General features: G+C 46.9%; 1 protein-coding gene across 2 annotated transcripts in view; it reads right to left on the bottom strand.

Annotated features, from left to right (window-relative positions):
- RAMP3 (receptor activity modifying protein 3) overlaps positions 1–7,471 on the bottom strand; it is a 44,644-nt gene extending 37,173 nt beyond the window's left edge. Inside the window, exon 1 of one of the 2 annotated variants that reach the window (XM_068152588.1) lies at positions 7,136–7,471. In XM_068152588.1, the coding sequence (XP_068008689.1) occupies positions 7,136–7,193 (58 nt within the window). In that variant the 5' untranslated portion in view covers positions 7,194–7,471. The remainder of the gene's footprint in view (positions 1–7,135) is intronic. The other variant, XM_068152587.1, reaches the window with a different exon arrangement.
- Between the last annotated feature and the right edge of the window lie 4,921 nt (positions 7,472–12,392).

The following is a 12,392-nucleotide window of genomic DNA, read 5'->3' as shown; positions in this document are numbered from 1 at the left end:
CAAGGGAGGCAGGAGAAACCTGCTGCTTCCAACCTTTGGAAACAGAACCCTGAATTCCCAGAAGAAGAGACAGTCATCCCTGGCCTGCAAGAATTACAGTGCTTCCCCTCACACCACCCACAGAACTTACCCCCACATCATGCTCTCCAAAAAGAGGGCAAATCACTCACACATGTAAGGGTGTAACGGGACTAAGACTGATAGTTCACCACAGGGTGTGGTGCTACCACACAGTCCTTTGCTTGATTAGCTTCCTCGGATTGACTGCAATCAAGATGCTCTTTGGTCATCCCAGTGCTGTGCTAGAGCCCCAGCAGTGCCTAGCACATTGTCACCACCTCCCTGGCCTGGAGCCTAGGTGGAACAAGTAGCATCCCATCTGCAGAAAGGGCATAAATCTGGTTTCACACTGTGGTAGTTTTAGGCTATGCCTAGAAAACTTTCCACAGATCTTGAACAGAAAGTAGTAGAATGTAAATAAATTACATACTAAATCCTGTATTCCAGGAGCTAAACTAGGGCCACCACCTCTTACACAGATGTCCTACATGTTCAAGCCAACACCGCAGGTCACACAGAATTACAGATTGCATCCAGTTTGAAGGGACCCTCAAAGGTCATCTTGTCCAATCCCACTGAAGTCATCAGCAACATCTCCAACTAGATCAGCATGCCCAGGGCCCCAGCAAGTTTCACCTTGAATGTCTCCAGGGATGGGGTCTCCAACACATCTCTGGACAATCTGTGCCAGCGTTCCACCACTCTCATTGTGAAGAACTTCCTCCTAATGTCCAACCTGAACCTACCCTACTCTAGTTTCAAACCATTGCCCCTTGTCCTTATCACTACAAGCCCTTCTCGAAAGTCCTTCACCAGCCTTCCTGTCAGTCCCCTTCAGATACTGAAATGCAGTGCTAATGTCGCCCCAGAGCCTTCTCTGCTCCAGGCTGAACAGCCCAAACTCTCTCAGCCTGTCTTCATAGGAGAGGTGCTCCAGCCCTCTGTTCATCTTGGTGCCCTCCTCTGGACCTGCTCCAGCAGGTTTATATCCTTGTTCTATTGAGAGACCCACAGGTGGACACAGTACTGCAGATGAGGTCTCACTAGAGAAGAGTGGCAGAATCACCCCTCTCCATCTGCTGGCCATGTTTCTTTTGATGCAGCCCACAATGCCATTTGCCTTGCAAGTTCCCATTGTTGGCCCCCGCATGTCATCCATATCAATCCACTCTCAGAACAAAGGTTGGGACCCTATCTAGCCTTCAGACTATTTCTAACAGCATCAACCCACTTTCTTTTAAAGGAGCAAAACTGTCTTCACATTTCAGTCTGGTTTCAGGGAAGCCAGCAGATGAAGCCTAAAATCTTGCGAAAAAGGCTTTCTCATGTTGTACTTTTCTACTCCTTTCTTTTTTCTTATTCACATATCTTCATGCCAAATGATCCAAAAGTTCTTCGGGCAGCTCTTTAGGCTGATTCCTTAGGCTGATTTGATGGCCAGAGTCCAACGGCATTAGATTTAATACATCTAAGTGCCAGGTTCTGCACATTGGCCACAACAGCCCCAGGCAGTGCCACAGGCTGGGGTCAGAGTGGCTGGAGAGTGGCCAGACAGAAAGGGACCTGGGGATACTGGTTGATACTAGGCTCAACATGAGCCAGCAGTGTGCCCAGGCAGCCAAGAAGGCCTGTATCAGGAACAGTGTGGCCAGCAGGAGCAGGGAGGTCATTCTGCCCCTGTACTCAGCACTGGTTAGGCCACACCTGGAGTCCTGTGTCCAGTTCTGGGGCCCTCAGTTTAGGAAAGATGTTGACTTGCTGGAACGTGTCCAGAGAAGGGCAATGAGGCTGGGGAAGGGTTTGGAGCACAAACCCTATGAGGAGAGGCTGAGGGAGCTGGGGTTGCTTAGCCTGGAGAAGAGAAGGCTCAGGGGAGACCTTATTGCTGTCTACAACTACCTGAAGGGAGGTTGTAGCCAGGAAGGGGTTGGTCTCTTCTCCCAGGCAGCCAGTACCAGAACAAGAGGACACAGTCTCAAGCTGCACCAGGGGAGGTTTAGGCTGGATGTTAGGAAGAAGTTCTTCACAGAAAGAGTGATTGGCCATTGGAATGGGCTGCCCAGGGTGGGGGTGGAGTCACCATCACTGGAGGTGTTTAGGAAGAGACTGGATGGGGCACTTGGTGCCATGGTTTAGTTGATTAGATAGTGTTGAATGATAGGTTGGACTAGGTGGTCTTGGAGGTCTCTACCAACCTGGTTAATTGTATTGTATTGTATTCTACTCTACTCTACTCTATTCTATTCTATTTTACATACACAACCAAATTAAAACATCCCTTTTTTTTTTTTTTTTCATTGCTATTTTCCAGTATGTCTCAGTGCAAGCCTGGCTGTGAAAAGATGGTTTCTTGCTTTAGGAGAAAAAGAAAATTTAAAAAAGAAAGCAAAAGAACAGCACAGGCTGTTTTCATGAAACAACAAACAATACACTTCTACACTTCTGAGACAAGGTGGTTCATGCGACAGCTTTTGCTGAAACAAAAAGAGGTGTGAATTAAAGAAGGTTTCGTTATGTTTGTGAAAATGAATCTCTTTACCAGCCCTAAATGAGAACACAGTTTGCTTTCTTCATACCTCTCTCTCAAGCACTAATTTCAATACCAAAGACACAGACGGTGACAAATGTTTTTTTGGAAGGGACCTCCCCTCACCATATCTTTCTCTACTAGGACAACCTACAGTCTCCTTGGCCTCCAATCCAAGCCATGAATCATCTGTCTACAGCTGTCTACAGCCATGAATCAGCTGTCTACAACTACCTGAAGGGAGGTTGTAGGCAGGTGGGGGTTGGTCTCTTCTCCCAGGCAACCAGCACCAAAACAAGAGAACACAGTCTCAAGCTGCACCAGGGGAGGTTTAGGCTGGAGGTTAGGAAGAAGTTCTTCACAGAAAGAGTGATTGGCCATTGGAATGGGCTGCCCAGGGAGGTGGTGGAGTCACCATCACTGGAGGTGTTTAAGAGACTGGATGGGGCACTTGGTGCCATGGTTTATTTGATTAGATAGTGTTGGATGATAGGTTGGACTCAATGATCTCAAAGGTCTTTTCCAACCTGGTTAATTCTAGTCTAGTCTAGTCTACCTCTGCTATCAAAAGGGAGGCACTGGAACAGGCTGCCCATACAGGTTGTGGAATCTCCTTCTCTGGAGACTTTCAAAACCCACCTGGACATTGCAATTCTGGGCAATCTGCCGTGGGTGACCCTGCTTTAGCAGGGGGAGGGGACTGGATTATCTCTAAAGGTCCCTTCCAACACCCACCACTCTGAAACAACAAACTGTACAAACCCCACTGCTGCTGCTGGGCAAAAGCATCCAGAAGACCCCTTGAGCACACCCAGTCATGCTCAAGACCCTTTCCTTAACATCTGGTGGTCTGCATGCATTTGTACCTACAGCAGTACCTGGCTATCTCAGCAGGTATTTCTGGTTTCAGTTCACAGCCTCTGACTGCTTGCCTCAAGTTCCACTAAAATAAACCCAAAAGCTAAGGGCTCAGACCTCAAAGTATTTAAAGACCCAGCTATGTAGGTAGGAAAACCATCCTCATTCAAGAGTGAGCTCTTAAATTTTACTATCTAAATTGTTTCCAGTACTGAATCTCATTGGTGTAAATCAAGTTCAGAAAGCCCATTTACTTCCTTCCCACCTTCAGTCTGGAGTTACCATGAAACACATAGGGTCACTCCTCCTGGCTGCTGGGGCCAAGCCATCTGGAGATACTTTCTCATGCTCTGTGCTACCATCTGCAGTCCACTTATGGTAACCACATACAACTCAATGCAAGCTGCCGTTTGCCCTGTCATGTACCACCTAAACCTGTCTCCTGCAGTCCATGCAGACCTCAGGAAAAGGGCAACACCTTCCTGAAACGGGAATCAGGAAATATGAAAAGAGGGAAGCATGGTGAGCAGGATGTCTGGATCCGTCAGCAAGTTGGCTGCATTCACACTCTATGTTTTGCTGTCAGGACAGATGTTGCTGGGGGTTTGCCAACTGTCTTTCTGTTTGCCCTGTGTTGAAAATCTCATCTTTAGAAAACACAGCATCATTTTGGTAGAGAGGTGGTTTTATTACACTTCTTTGGTCTCCCTCACACTCAGATGTTCTGCATTGCAAAGGTTTATTTGTTCTACATGCCATTCACCCGGACCTATTAAATTCAGAACTCTCACAGCAGTTTTCCCTTTCTTGATTCCACCCTTTGCAGCTGCAGAACAGCATGATAAGAAAACAAACAAAACCAAGCTTTGGTTTTCAACCCAATATAATTCTTTCCTGTTTGTTTTTTTCTCCCCTCATTAGTGTCCAAACACCCCAGGAGTTATGGACACCATGTTCCACGTAAGGGAAGCATGGGACTTGGCAGAATTTGCACTTTACTGCACAGGTGTTCCATTATTGTTTTGTGGGATGAGGGGGAATAGCTTTAAGCTTGAGGATGGAGGATTCAGGATATTAGGAAGAAATTGTTTACAGTGAGGGTGGTGAGACACTGGAACAGGTTGCCCTAAGAAGTTGTGGAGGCTCCACACCCAGAAGTGCTCAAAGGCAGGTTGGATGGGGTCTTGAGCAACTTGGTCTAGTAGGTGTCCCTGCCCATGGCAGGGGGATTGGAACTAGATGGTTTTTAATGTCCCTTCCAACCCAAACCATTCTGTGATTCTATGCTCTTTCAAGTCAAATAGAAATAACACCACTGAAATGCAGATGCTGTGTAAAAGGATGGAGCAAATGCCTGGGCAGTTGTGCCAAAACAACAGCTTGTGTGAAAAACTGACTTAGTCTGTTAAAGTCTTGGTCAAGCTCTTAAGTTTCTCCTTGCCAGATAAAAGAATCTGGTATTACAGTAACCACATCATTCTTGCTGAGGTTTTTAGCTCCTACAGTAGGTAGATATCTTTGAAGTATCTACTCTGCTAAGCACAGCAGAGAGGATTTCACCCAACAGCTGGCATTCCCAGCTCAGCATCTCACCCCATTCTGGGTGTTATCAGCACTTGGTAGGGGAAACAGCACTGATAAGATGCCTGTGTACCAGGTTCCCTCAGTTCACACATTCCTTCAGCCCCCAATACACCCCCACATACACACACAGAGAGCAAGTGCCACCTCTCCTACAATCCCTGCACTCCCAGTGAGCAAACACGCTGCCTTTGGCCATCCTCTCTAAGGAGGGACAACACAGCAGATGGTTCTACACAGTAATAATGTTTCAAGAGCTCTAGGCAGAATGATATGCAGAAAGCAATCTGAGGTTAGAAAAGTATGGTCCAGGTCCCCACCCAGGCAGGCTTCATACCAAATTCAGCCAGAGCTGACACAGAGGAATCCTGGCAAGAGTTTTACTTTAATGAGAGAGGTCCTGGATCTCTGGCTAACCAGAGGGAGGAAAGCACACTCAATTCAAGTATGAATGCTTCCAAAATAACTGATAAATGTTTGTATTACTCAGAGAACTTTCATTTTCTACCACTTAAAACTTTCTTTATTGAAACACCTCAGTTTCACATCGTAAAACTTCCAAGGCTTGTCTACTAGGAAATCAATCTGATTTCATTAGTTCTTGATTATACCAACCCTTTCCAATTCCAGTAGAAAGCAACACATTATCAGTTAACAGATGTCCTTCACCTCACTTGGTTGGTGCTATTCTATCAAGAAAGCCACCAGCACAGTCAAAAATGTCTAAGCACAATTGATTCACCCATGTCTCTCTGATTAAAGATGTCTTTCTGTGGTTCTCAGTGCTACAGGGACATTGTCCCTCACTCCACTCTCTGAAGAGAATTCTCCAATGCACAATTTTTCTGAAAGTAAACCTCCACTGCACAATTTTGCTTTCTCAAAAGTCACAGCAGCATCAGGGTGTCTGTCTCCCTGTACACAAAATGATTGCTGCTTCATTCTCCAAGTTCAAGGCTGCATAAAGCCCTCACGTGTCAACGGCAGGTGCCTGCCATTTTTTAATTCTTTTTCAGCCATTAAATAAATAAATAAATACTTTAACAATCAAACAAACAAAAAGGCAACTGAGGTAAGATTTTGGCCACAAAGAACCAGAAAATCTATGCACTTGAAATTTCATTCTTCAGATCAGATCAAGACAGTTGGATTCAATGATCTTAGAGGTCTTTTCCAATTTCCAAACAATTCTATGAATATATGGTAAGACAGCAGCCCTAAATACTGCCAATGCAACCATCTATTTCTTTGGGGATCTTCCCATGGAAAGATGTCCAGGGTTTACCAGCGCAAAGCAAGCACATAAAGTTATCAGGTCCTCAGATAAACCTCCTAAACATACAAGATCTGATTTTCTTCTCTATCTGTGACTCGTGGGGAGGAAACCACATCTCTGGGATTACTGCTGAGTGAAGAAGACCAGAACTCGCTTCTCCTAGGAACTTTTGGGCTGACTGCAACACATTAAATCTGATACTCCTAAAAGAAGCTATCCAAACAGAAACAAAACTTCATTTTTCTAGCAGCAGAGTTACTTGTTGTGACCGCACTTGTATATTAAGGGAGAAATCTGAAGCCGACTTGCACTTTTTGTTGCCCGTTTGCAACTCAGCCACCTCAAGAACCATCAGCCCTTCGTCTGCAGCAGACACCTTCCCTTTGGCCAAACCTCTCCCCCCATATGCAGCTCTGGAGACAGAGAGGGAAAGCCTGACATCGGTAAGCTCGGTTTTCCTGGGGGGCTGCCAGCCCTGTGCCTTATTTCGGGGTTCCCTGCCCATATCCTCCCCGGGAGCGGGCAGCCGGCGGGGGCAGGATGCTAAAGCTGCAACAGAGGCGCAGAGGCTGCGATGCCGAAAGTCTCTCGCCTATTCGGGACGCGAGAGCCCTGGAGGGAAACCGCCCCGCAGCACGGCCAGACCCACCCGCCAGGGCCCCCCGGAGAGATCCCCCCTCTCCCAAGGGTGCTCCTGCAAAGGAGCTCACACTCCTCCCGAACTTCACCCCCTACGCACACACCCCGGCACAAACGGCTGCCCGGAGGGGCCGGTCCGAGCCGCTGTCCCTGCTGAGGGGATAGCGACGAACATCCACCCCCTCGCCACTTACCCCACAGCAGCAGGACGGGGAGCTGGCGGCGGCGCAGGCGGCAACCGGGCATCTCCATCCCGGCGAGGGGCCGCGGGGGGACAGAGCCCGCATGGGGCGGCTGGTCGGCAGCCGCGCAGGGCCTGGACCCGCCTCAGCCCCGCTCCCGCCCGGGAGCCTCCTCTTCATGCCTCAGCGCCCAGCCCCAGGCGGCGGCGGGGGCGGGCGCGGAGGGGAGCGGCTCTCCCGCCCCCCACCCAGGGTGCTCCCGGAGCGAGGGAAGAGGATGGGACGAGCCGCTCCGCAGCGGGAAGAGAAGAGCCGCTGCAGAGGGAAAGCGGTGTACGAGCGGGAGGTGTGGGCGCCTGAGAGCGGTGTGCGGGAAAGGCTGCCTCAGCCAGCCCACGTGGCCAGGTGGGGGAAAGGACCCTGCCCTTTCCACAGAGAAGGTTCTTGTCCCAGCTGTCCGAAGGTCCAGGGGCTCTGCCCTCCTGCCACAACGCCCTGGCAGTGGGTGTGAAGGGCTAAAGGGCCACCTGTGATGGCCCACCGACAGCTCCTTAGGTTTGACTTGTAGGATAACGACATAAAATCATGAATGTTGGAAAACACTTCTTAAGGTCATCGAGTCCAACCCTTAACCCGACACTGTCAAGTCCACCTCTAAACCATGTACCTCAGCACCACATTTCCACGTCTTTTAAACACCTCAAGGGACAACGACTACACCACCTCCCTAGGTAGCCTGTCCCAATGCCAGATCACTCTTGCAGGAAAGAAATTTTCCCCAATACTCAACCTAATCCTCCCCTGGTGCAACTCGAGGCCATGCCCCCTTGTCCTGTCATTGTTCCTTGGGAGAAGAGACCAACCTCCACCTCACCCCAGCCTCCTGTCAGGGAGTTGTAGAGAGCAATGAGGTCTCTCCTCAGCCTCCTCTTCTCCAGATTAAACAACCCCAGTTCCCTCAGCTGCTCCTCACCAGACCTGTTCTCCAGACCCTTCACCAGCTTTGTTGCCGTTCTCGGGACCTACTCTGGAACTTCAATGTCCTTCTTGCAGTGAGATGTTAGCATGCTTAGTGCTGAGAGCTGAACACGGGCAGTGAGCCAGCCTAACTCCACAAAGCAGCTAGGAGCTGAAGGAAAATCATAGAATCATAGAACTGTAAAATGCTTTATGCATTTTTATGTTGTCATTTCATCTCTGCATGGCTCCTCTCAGAGAGCGGTATGGCTCTTACTTTTCATCAATATTTAAAGGCTGTGTTCCTGGAGTTCTCTCTCTAGGAAATTAGCATCTCTAGCAAGAAACACAAGCCACTAGAGAAGGCTTTTCTTAGCTAAAAATAATTATACTGCTCAGTAATAAAGAGCCAAGGTGCACTTCTTGGTGTGTGGACACTCCAGTAACTGCCTTTCTGTAGAACATTAAATAATTGCCATTGTTAAAGGCCAAATGTACCATAAAACTTCAAATTCCAAAATTATTTTCATGCCCTTCAGAAGAGCAAAGGGTACTCTTGTGTGTCAGTTCAGGCTGTGTCCATCAATTCCATACACTTGCATAGCACAGGACCAACACTGCAGCACAGCTGCTCATTGCACGTGCCTCCAAAAACAAAGTAATCAATACATAAACTCCCTCTGATCTGTGCTGCTACCTGGGCTGAAGGAAATTTTAAAACCTGGAAAAGTACAGAAAAGGCTGGGAATGCATAATGTAGAAATAGCTCTCTCTGCAGAATTTGTGTCAGTTTTAACGAGCCTCCTGCCATTCGTCTGCCTCTCAGCTGAAAGCAAAGCTTGCAAACTACCATGAACCATAAATAAACCATAGCTCAGGGAGATCATCCTTCCACAGAGGGGCTGCCACTTCTGCTTTCCATGGAGCCTCTGCAAGCTGTCCCTGCCAGAAGAAACTACAGGGACATGACAGGCATGAGGGCACACATGCAGCAGACTTGCTATAGCATCCTTCCTAATTGTAAGGTCGAGTTCCTTCATAAAATCTGACCCTGGCAATATCTGAAGTGACAATTAGTATATACAAGACTTCAGACTGATCTTCAGGAGGGTTAGGGCACATTGGTGCTTTACATGCAATATTATACATTACACAATGTACAGTATATTATACAATATACAGCATGCAGACAACATTTTTATGTCTCATAGGGTATGGAGATAAAGCTGACAATTGTCCTTTACATATTTTGTGAACGTTCCTACTTCCATCCATCAGGGTTTTGCAAGCACTTTCCATTTTCTGCTTGCAGCAGGTAGTATGAAGGTGCAAACAGTGTCTTTGAGGAACTTCTTTAATTTAAGGGTGATGGAGCACTGGAGCAGGCTGCCCAGAGTCTCCATTTCTGGAGACAATCCAAACCTTCTTAGAAATATTCATGTGTGACCTTTTCTAGGTGAACCTGCCTTGGCAGGGGCATTGAACTCAATGATCTCCAGAGGTCCCTTTCAACCCCCACCATGCTGGGATTCTGTGATCCTTCAGGTCAAACAGTAGCTAGGATTTATGGGCAAGTACACTAATTTAGAGCATTGCATTGAATCACAAGCCAGCTGTGATAGGTGACATCTTCAGCAATGTGTCCTAAAATGAGTCTGTTTCCCCCTTTCCTTTGCTCTGGTGAGGCCACTAGCAGACTGAAATATCCCAAATCCCCTCTCAGGCTGCTCTTCTCCAGGCTAAACAGCCCAACATCTCTCAGCTTTTTCTCCTCACATAGATGCTCCAGTGCCCTCAGCAGTTTTGGAGCCTCTGTTGTTCTCCGTCCAGTAGTTCCTTGCTTCTCTTGAACTGGGGAGCCCAGAACTGGACACAGTATTCCAGCTGCCACAGAATCACAGAATGGTTTGGGTTGGATGGGACCTCCAAGGGTCATCTAGCCCAACCCCACCTGCAGTGATAATCCATATCAAAGGAACACAGGTAGACTTTATGGGAGAATGGCAAACACTTTCTCCTCTCTCTCTGCTGGAGGGAAGCTCCCCAGCCAAGCACCCTCCCCATTGTTTCATATCTGACAGTACAAAAGGCTCTCAAAAAAAGGACCCCAAGCATGAATCTGTAAGAGCTGGAATGTCTCACTGATTCCCAGGTGGTATTCTCTTCTCAAAATGATCATCCCAAGGCTGCTGAAACTGCACATCATACACTCATGATCTTCTCTTCCTGTTGCACATGGGTATTCTTCCACACCAGGCAGAAGCTTTAGCTTTAACAGCAAGTCTGTTTGCCTCAGAGAAGGGAAACAAATCATGTCTTGGATTTTAATGTAAACATGAGGAAAATGCACACAACCCTCTATTCCTTCTAGACTAAATAAAGGCAAAATTAATTTATGGGTTTTTAAACACTTCACTGTCAGTTACATTCTAGAGGCCCTGAATCTTTACTCAGCAAATGCATTTCTTTTTCCATGACAGGCTGTCTAAGCAACTTTGGAAATGCCAGCAAGAGGATAATATATGGACTGTCTCCATATATGGTGTGTCTCAGAGAAGTAACTCAGCTTGGAAAATTAGGGGAAAAGGTGCAAGAAGAGAGATGGAAACACACACCTCTATTTGGTTTTTTCTTTTTAGACACAGTAACACTGCCACAATTCCTCTTCCTTCAAAATCTTGCAGAGCTGCAGCCTGAACTCTAACAGGACTCAGTCACCAATACTTTTGCAGCCATCTGAAGGAATATTCAAGGATCATTTTGTGGCCTTTGAAATTCAGCTGAGTCTGCAGACACTGGCAAAGGAGCAATCATTGCAATTAGGAACTATCCAGCATCTCCTTAACATGAAACCAGGCAAATTGTCCTTCTGAGGTGTGTGAAAGGCTAGGGCTGAGCAAGGCAGACCGTGCGACCCTTCTTAGCCAGGGTATTTGATAAATTTTCCTTACATGGAAACATGCAGCACTATATAAAATGGAAAATATTGCCATAGTAAATAAAAGGTTATTTGGAGGCACCAAATGAGTGCAAGATATACCATTTCTAATTTTCCAGTCCTATCACAGTTTGCCTTCTAAAGCAAACCAGAAATTAAAAATAAAATAAAATCAAATAAAGATCTTGAGGGTGAGCTCAGTACATTCACACAGTCTGATTTATTTCTACCATAATAAATCATCCTAGTTTCCTCAGCCTTGGGGCAAAGTGGCTGGAAAGCTGCCCAGCAGAGAAAGGCCTAGGGGTGTTGATTGACAGCTGGCTGAAGATGAGCCAGGGTGTGCCCAGGTGGCCAAGAAGGCCAACAGCATCCTGGCCTGCATCAGGAATAGTGGGACCAGAAGGACCAGAGAAGGCATTGCCTCCCTGCTATCAGGTCTCCCCAGAGCTCTTGCAGCTTCAGCCCTCTGATCATCTTCGTGGCCTCCTGTGGACCTGCTCCAACAGTTCAACGTCCTTCTTGTGTCAGGGGCACCAGAACTGAATGCAGTGCTCCATGGGGAGTCTTACCAGAGCAGAGTAAAGGGGCAGAATCACCTCACGTGGCCTCTGCTCAGATTCTGCTAACCACAAAACCAGTGTGCTAAGTGACTCCAGCTCTCCTTTGATCAAATAATGTGCCACAAACAATTGGAAGAGCACAAAACCAAGAAGAGGGCACAAGTGGAAAGGGTGAGTTGAAGACTGACCTTGGTAACGCTCTCTGTTTGCCCTGCATTGTACAGCAGCGTATGCTGCTGGGATGGGTGTGCTTAATCTGATTCACTGGAAATTAAACTGCCTTTTAAGGAAATTCCACCTATTATTAAGAAAAGTGCAATGATTACATGATTCCAAGAAGGAAAGCAAAGTGTGTGTATGTCTGAGAGGTTGTGGAGTCTCCTTCTCTGGAGACTTTCAAGGCCCATCTGGATGCGTTCCTCTGTGACCTGAGGTAGATTGTACGGTCCTGCACTGGCAGGAGGGTTGGACTTGATGATCTCTTTGGGTCCTTTCCAACTCCTGACATCCTGTGATCCTGTAATGTGTATGTATAGATTAGTATACATGACATAATCTTGATCCTCAAATAAAAGTCTACAACATAGAAGAAAGGGAAGATTCTCTTTTCAAATGTTGACTGTTTATGGAAGGTTTTACTCTTCACAAAGTTACATTTAGCAGAATATTATTTAATTAATTGTTAATGTACTTCATTAATTTGCTGTTAAAAAAAAATCCCAAGAAGTATTTAATTAATTTGCTGTTAAAATCTCCCACTGTTTTCAGCCATAAAAATACAATATTCTGTATCTCATGGAAGTTTTGGTGA

The sequence above is a fragment of the Melanerpes formicivorus genome, unplaced genomic scaffold, assembly GCF_026170545.1.
Source record: "Melanerpes formicivorus ecotype bairdi unplaced genomic scaffold, bMelFor1.0.p_v2 SCAF_24, whole genome shotgun sequence".
Lineage (NCBI taxonomy): Eukaryota > Metazoa > Chordata > Aves > Piciformes > Picidae > Melanerpes > Melanerpes formicivorus.
This window is presented reverse-complemented; position numbering and strand designations above follow the sequence as displayed.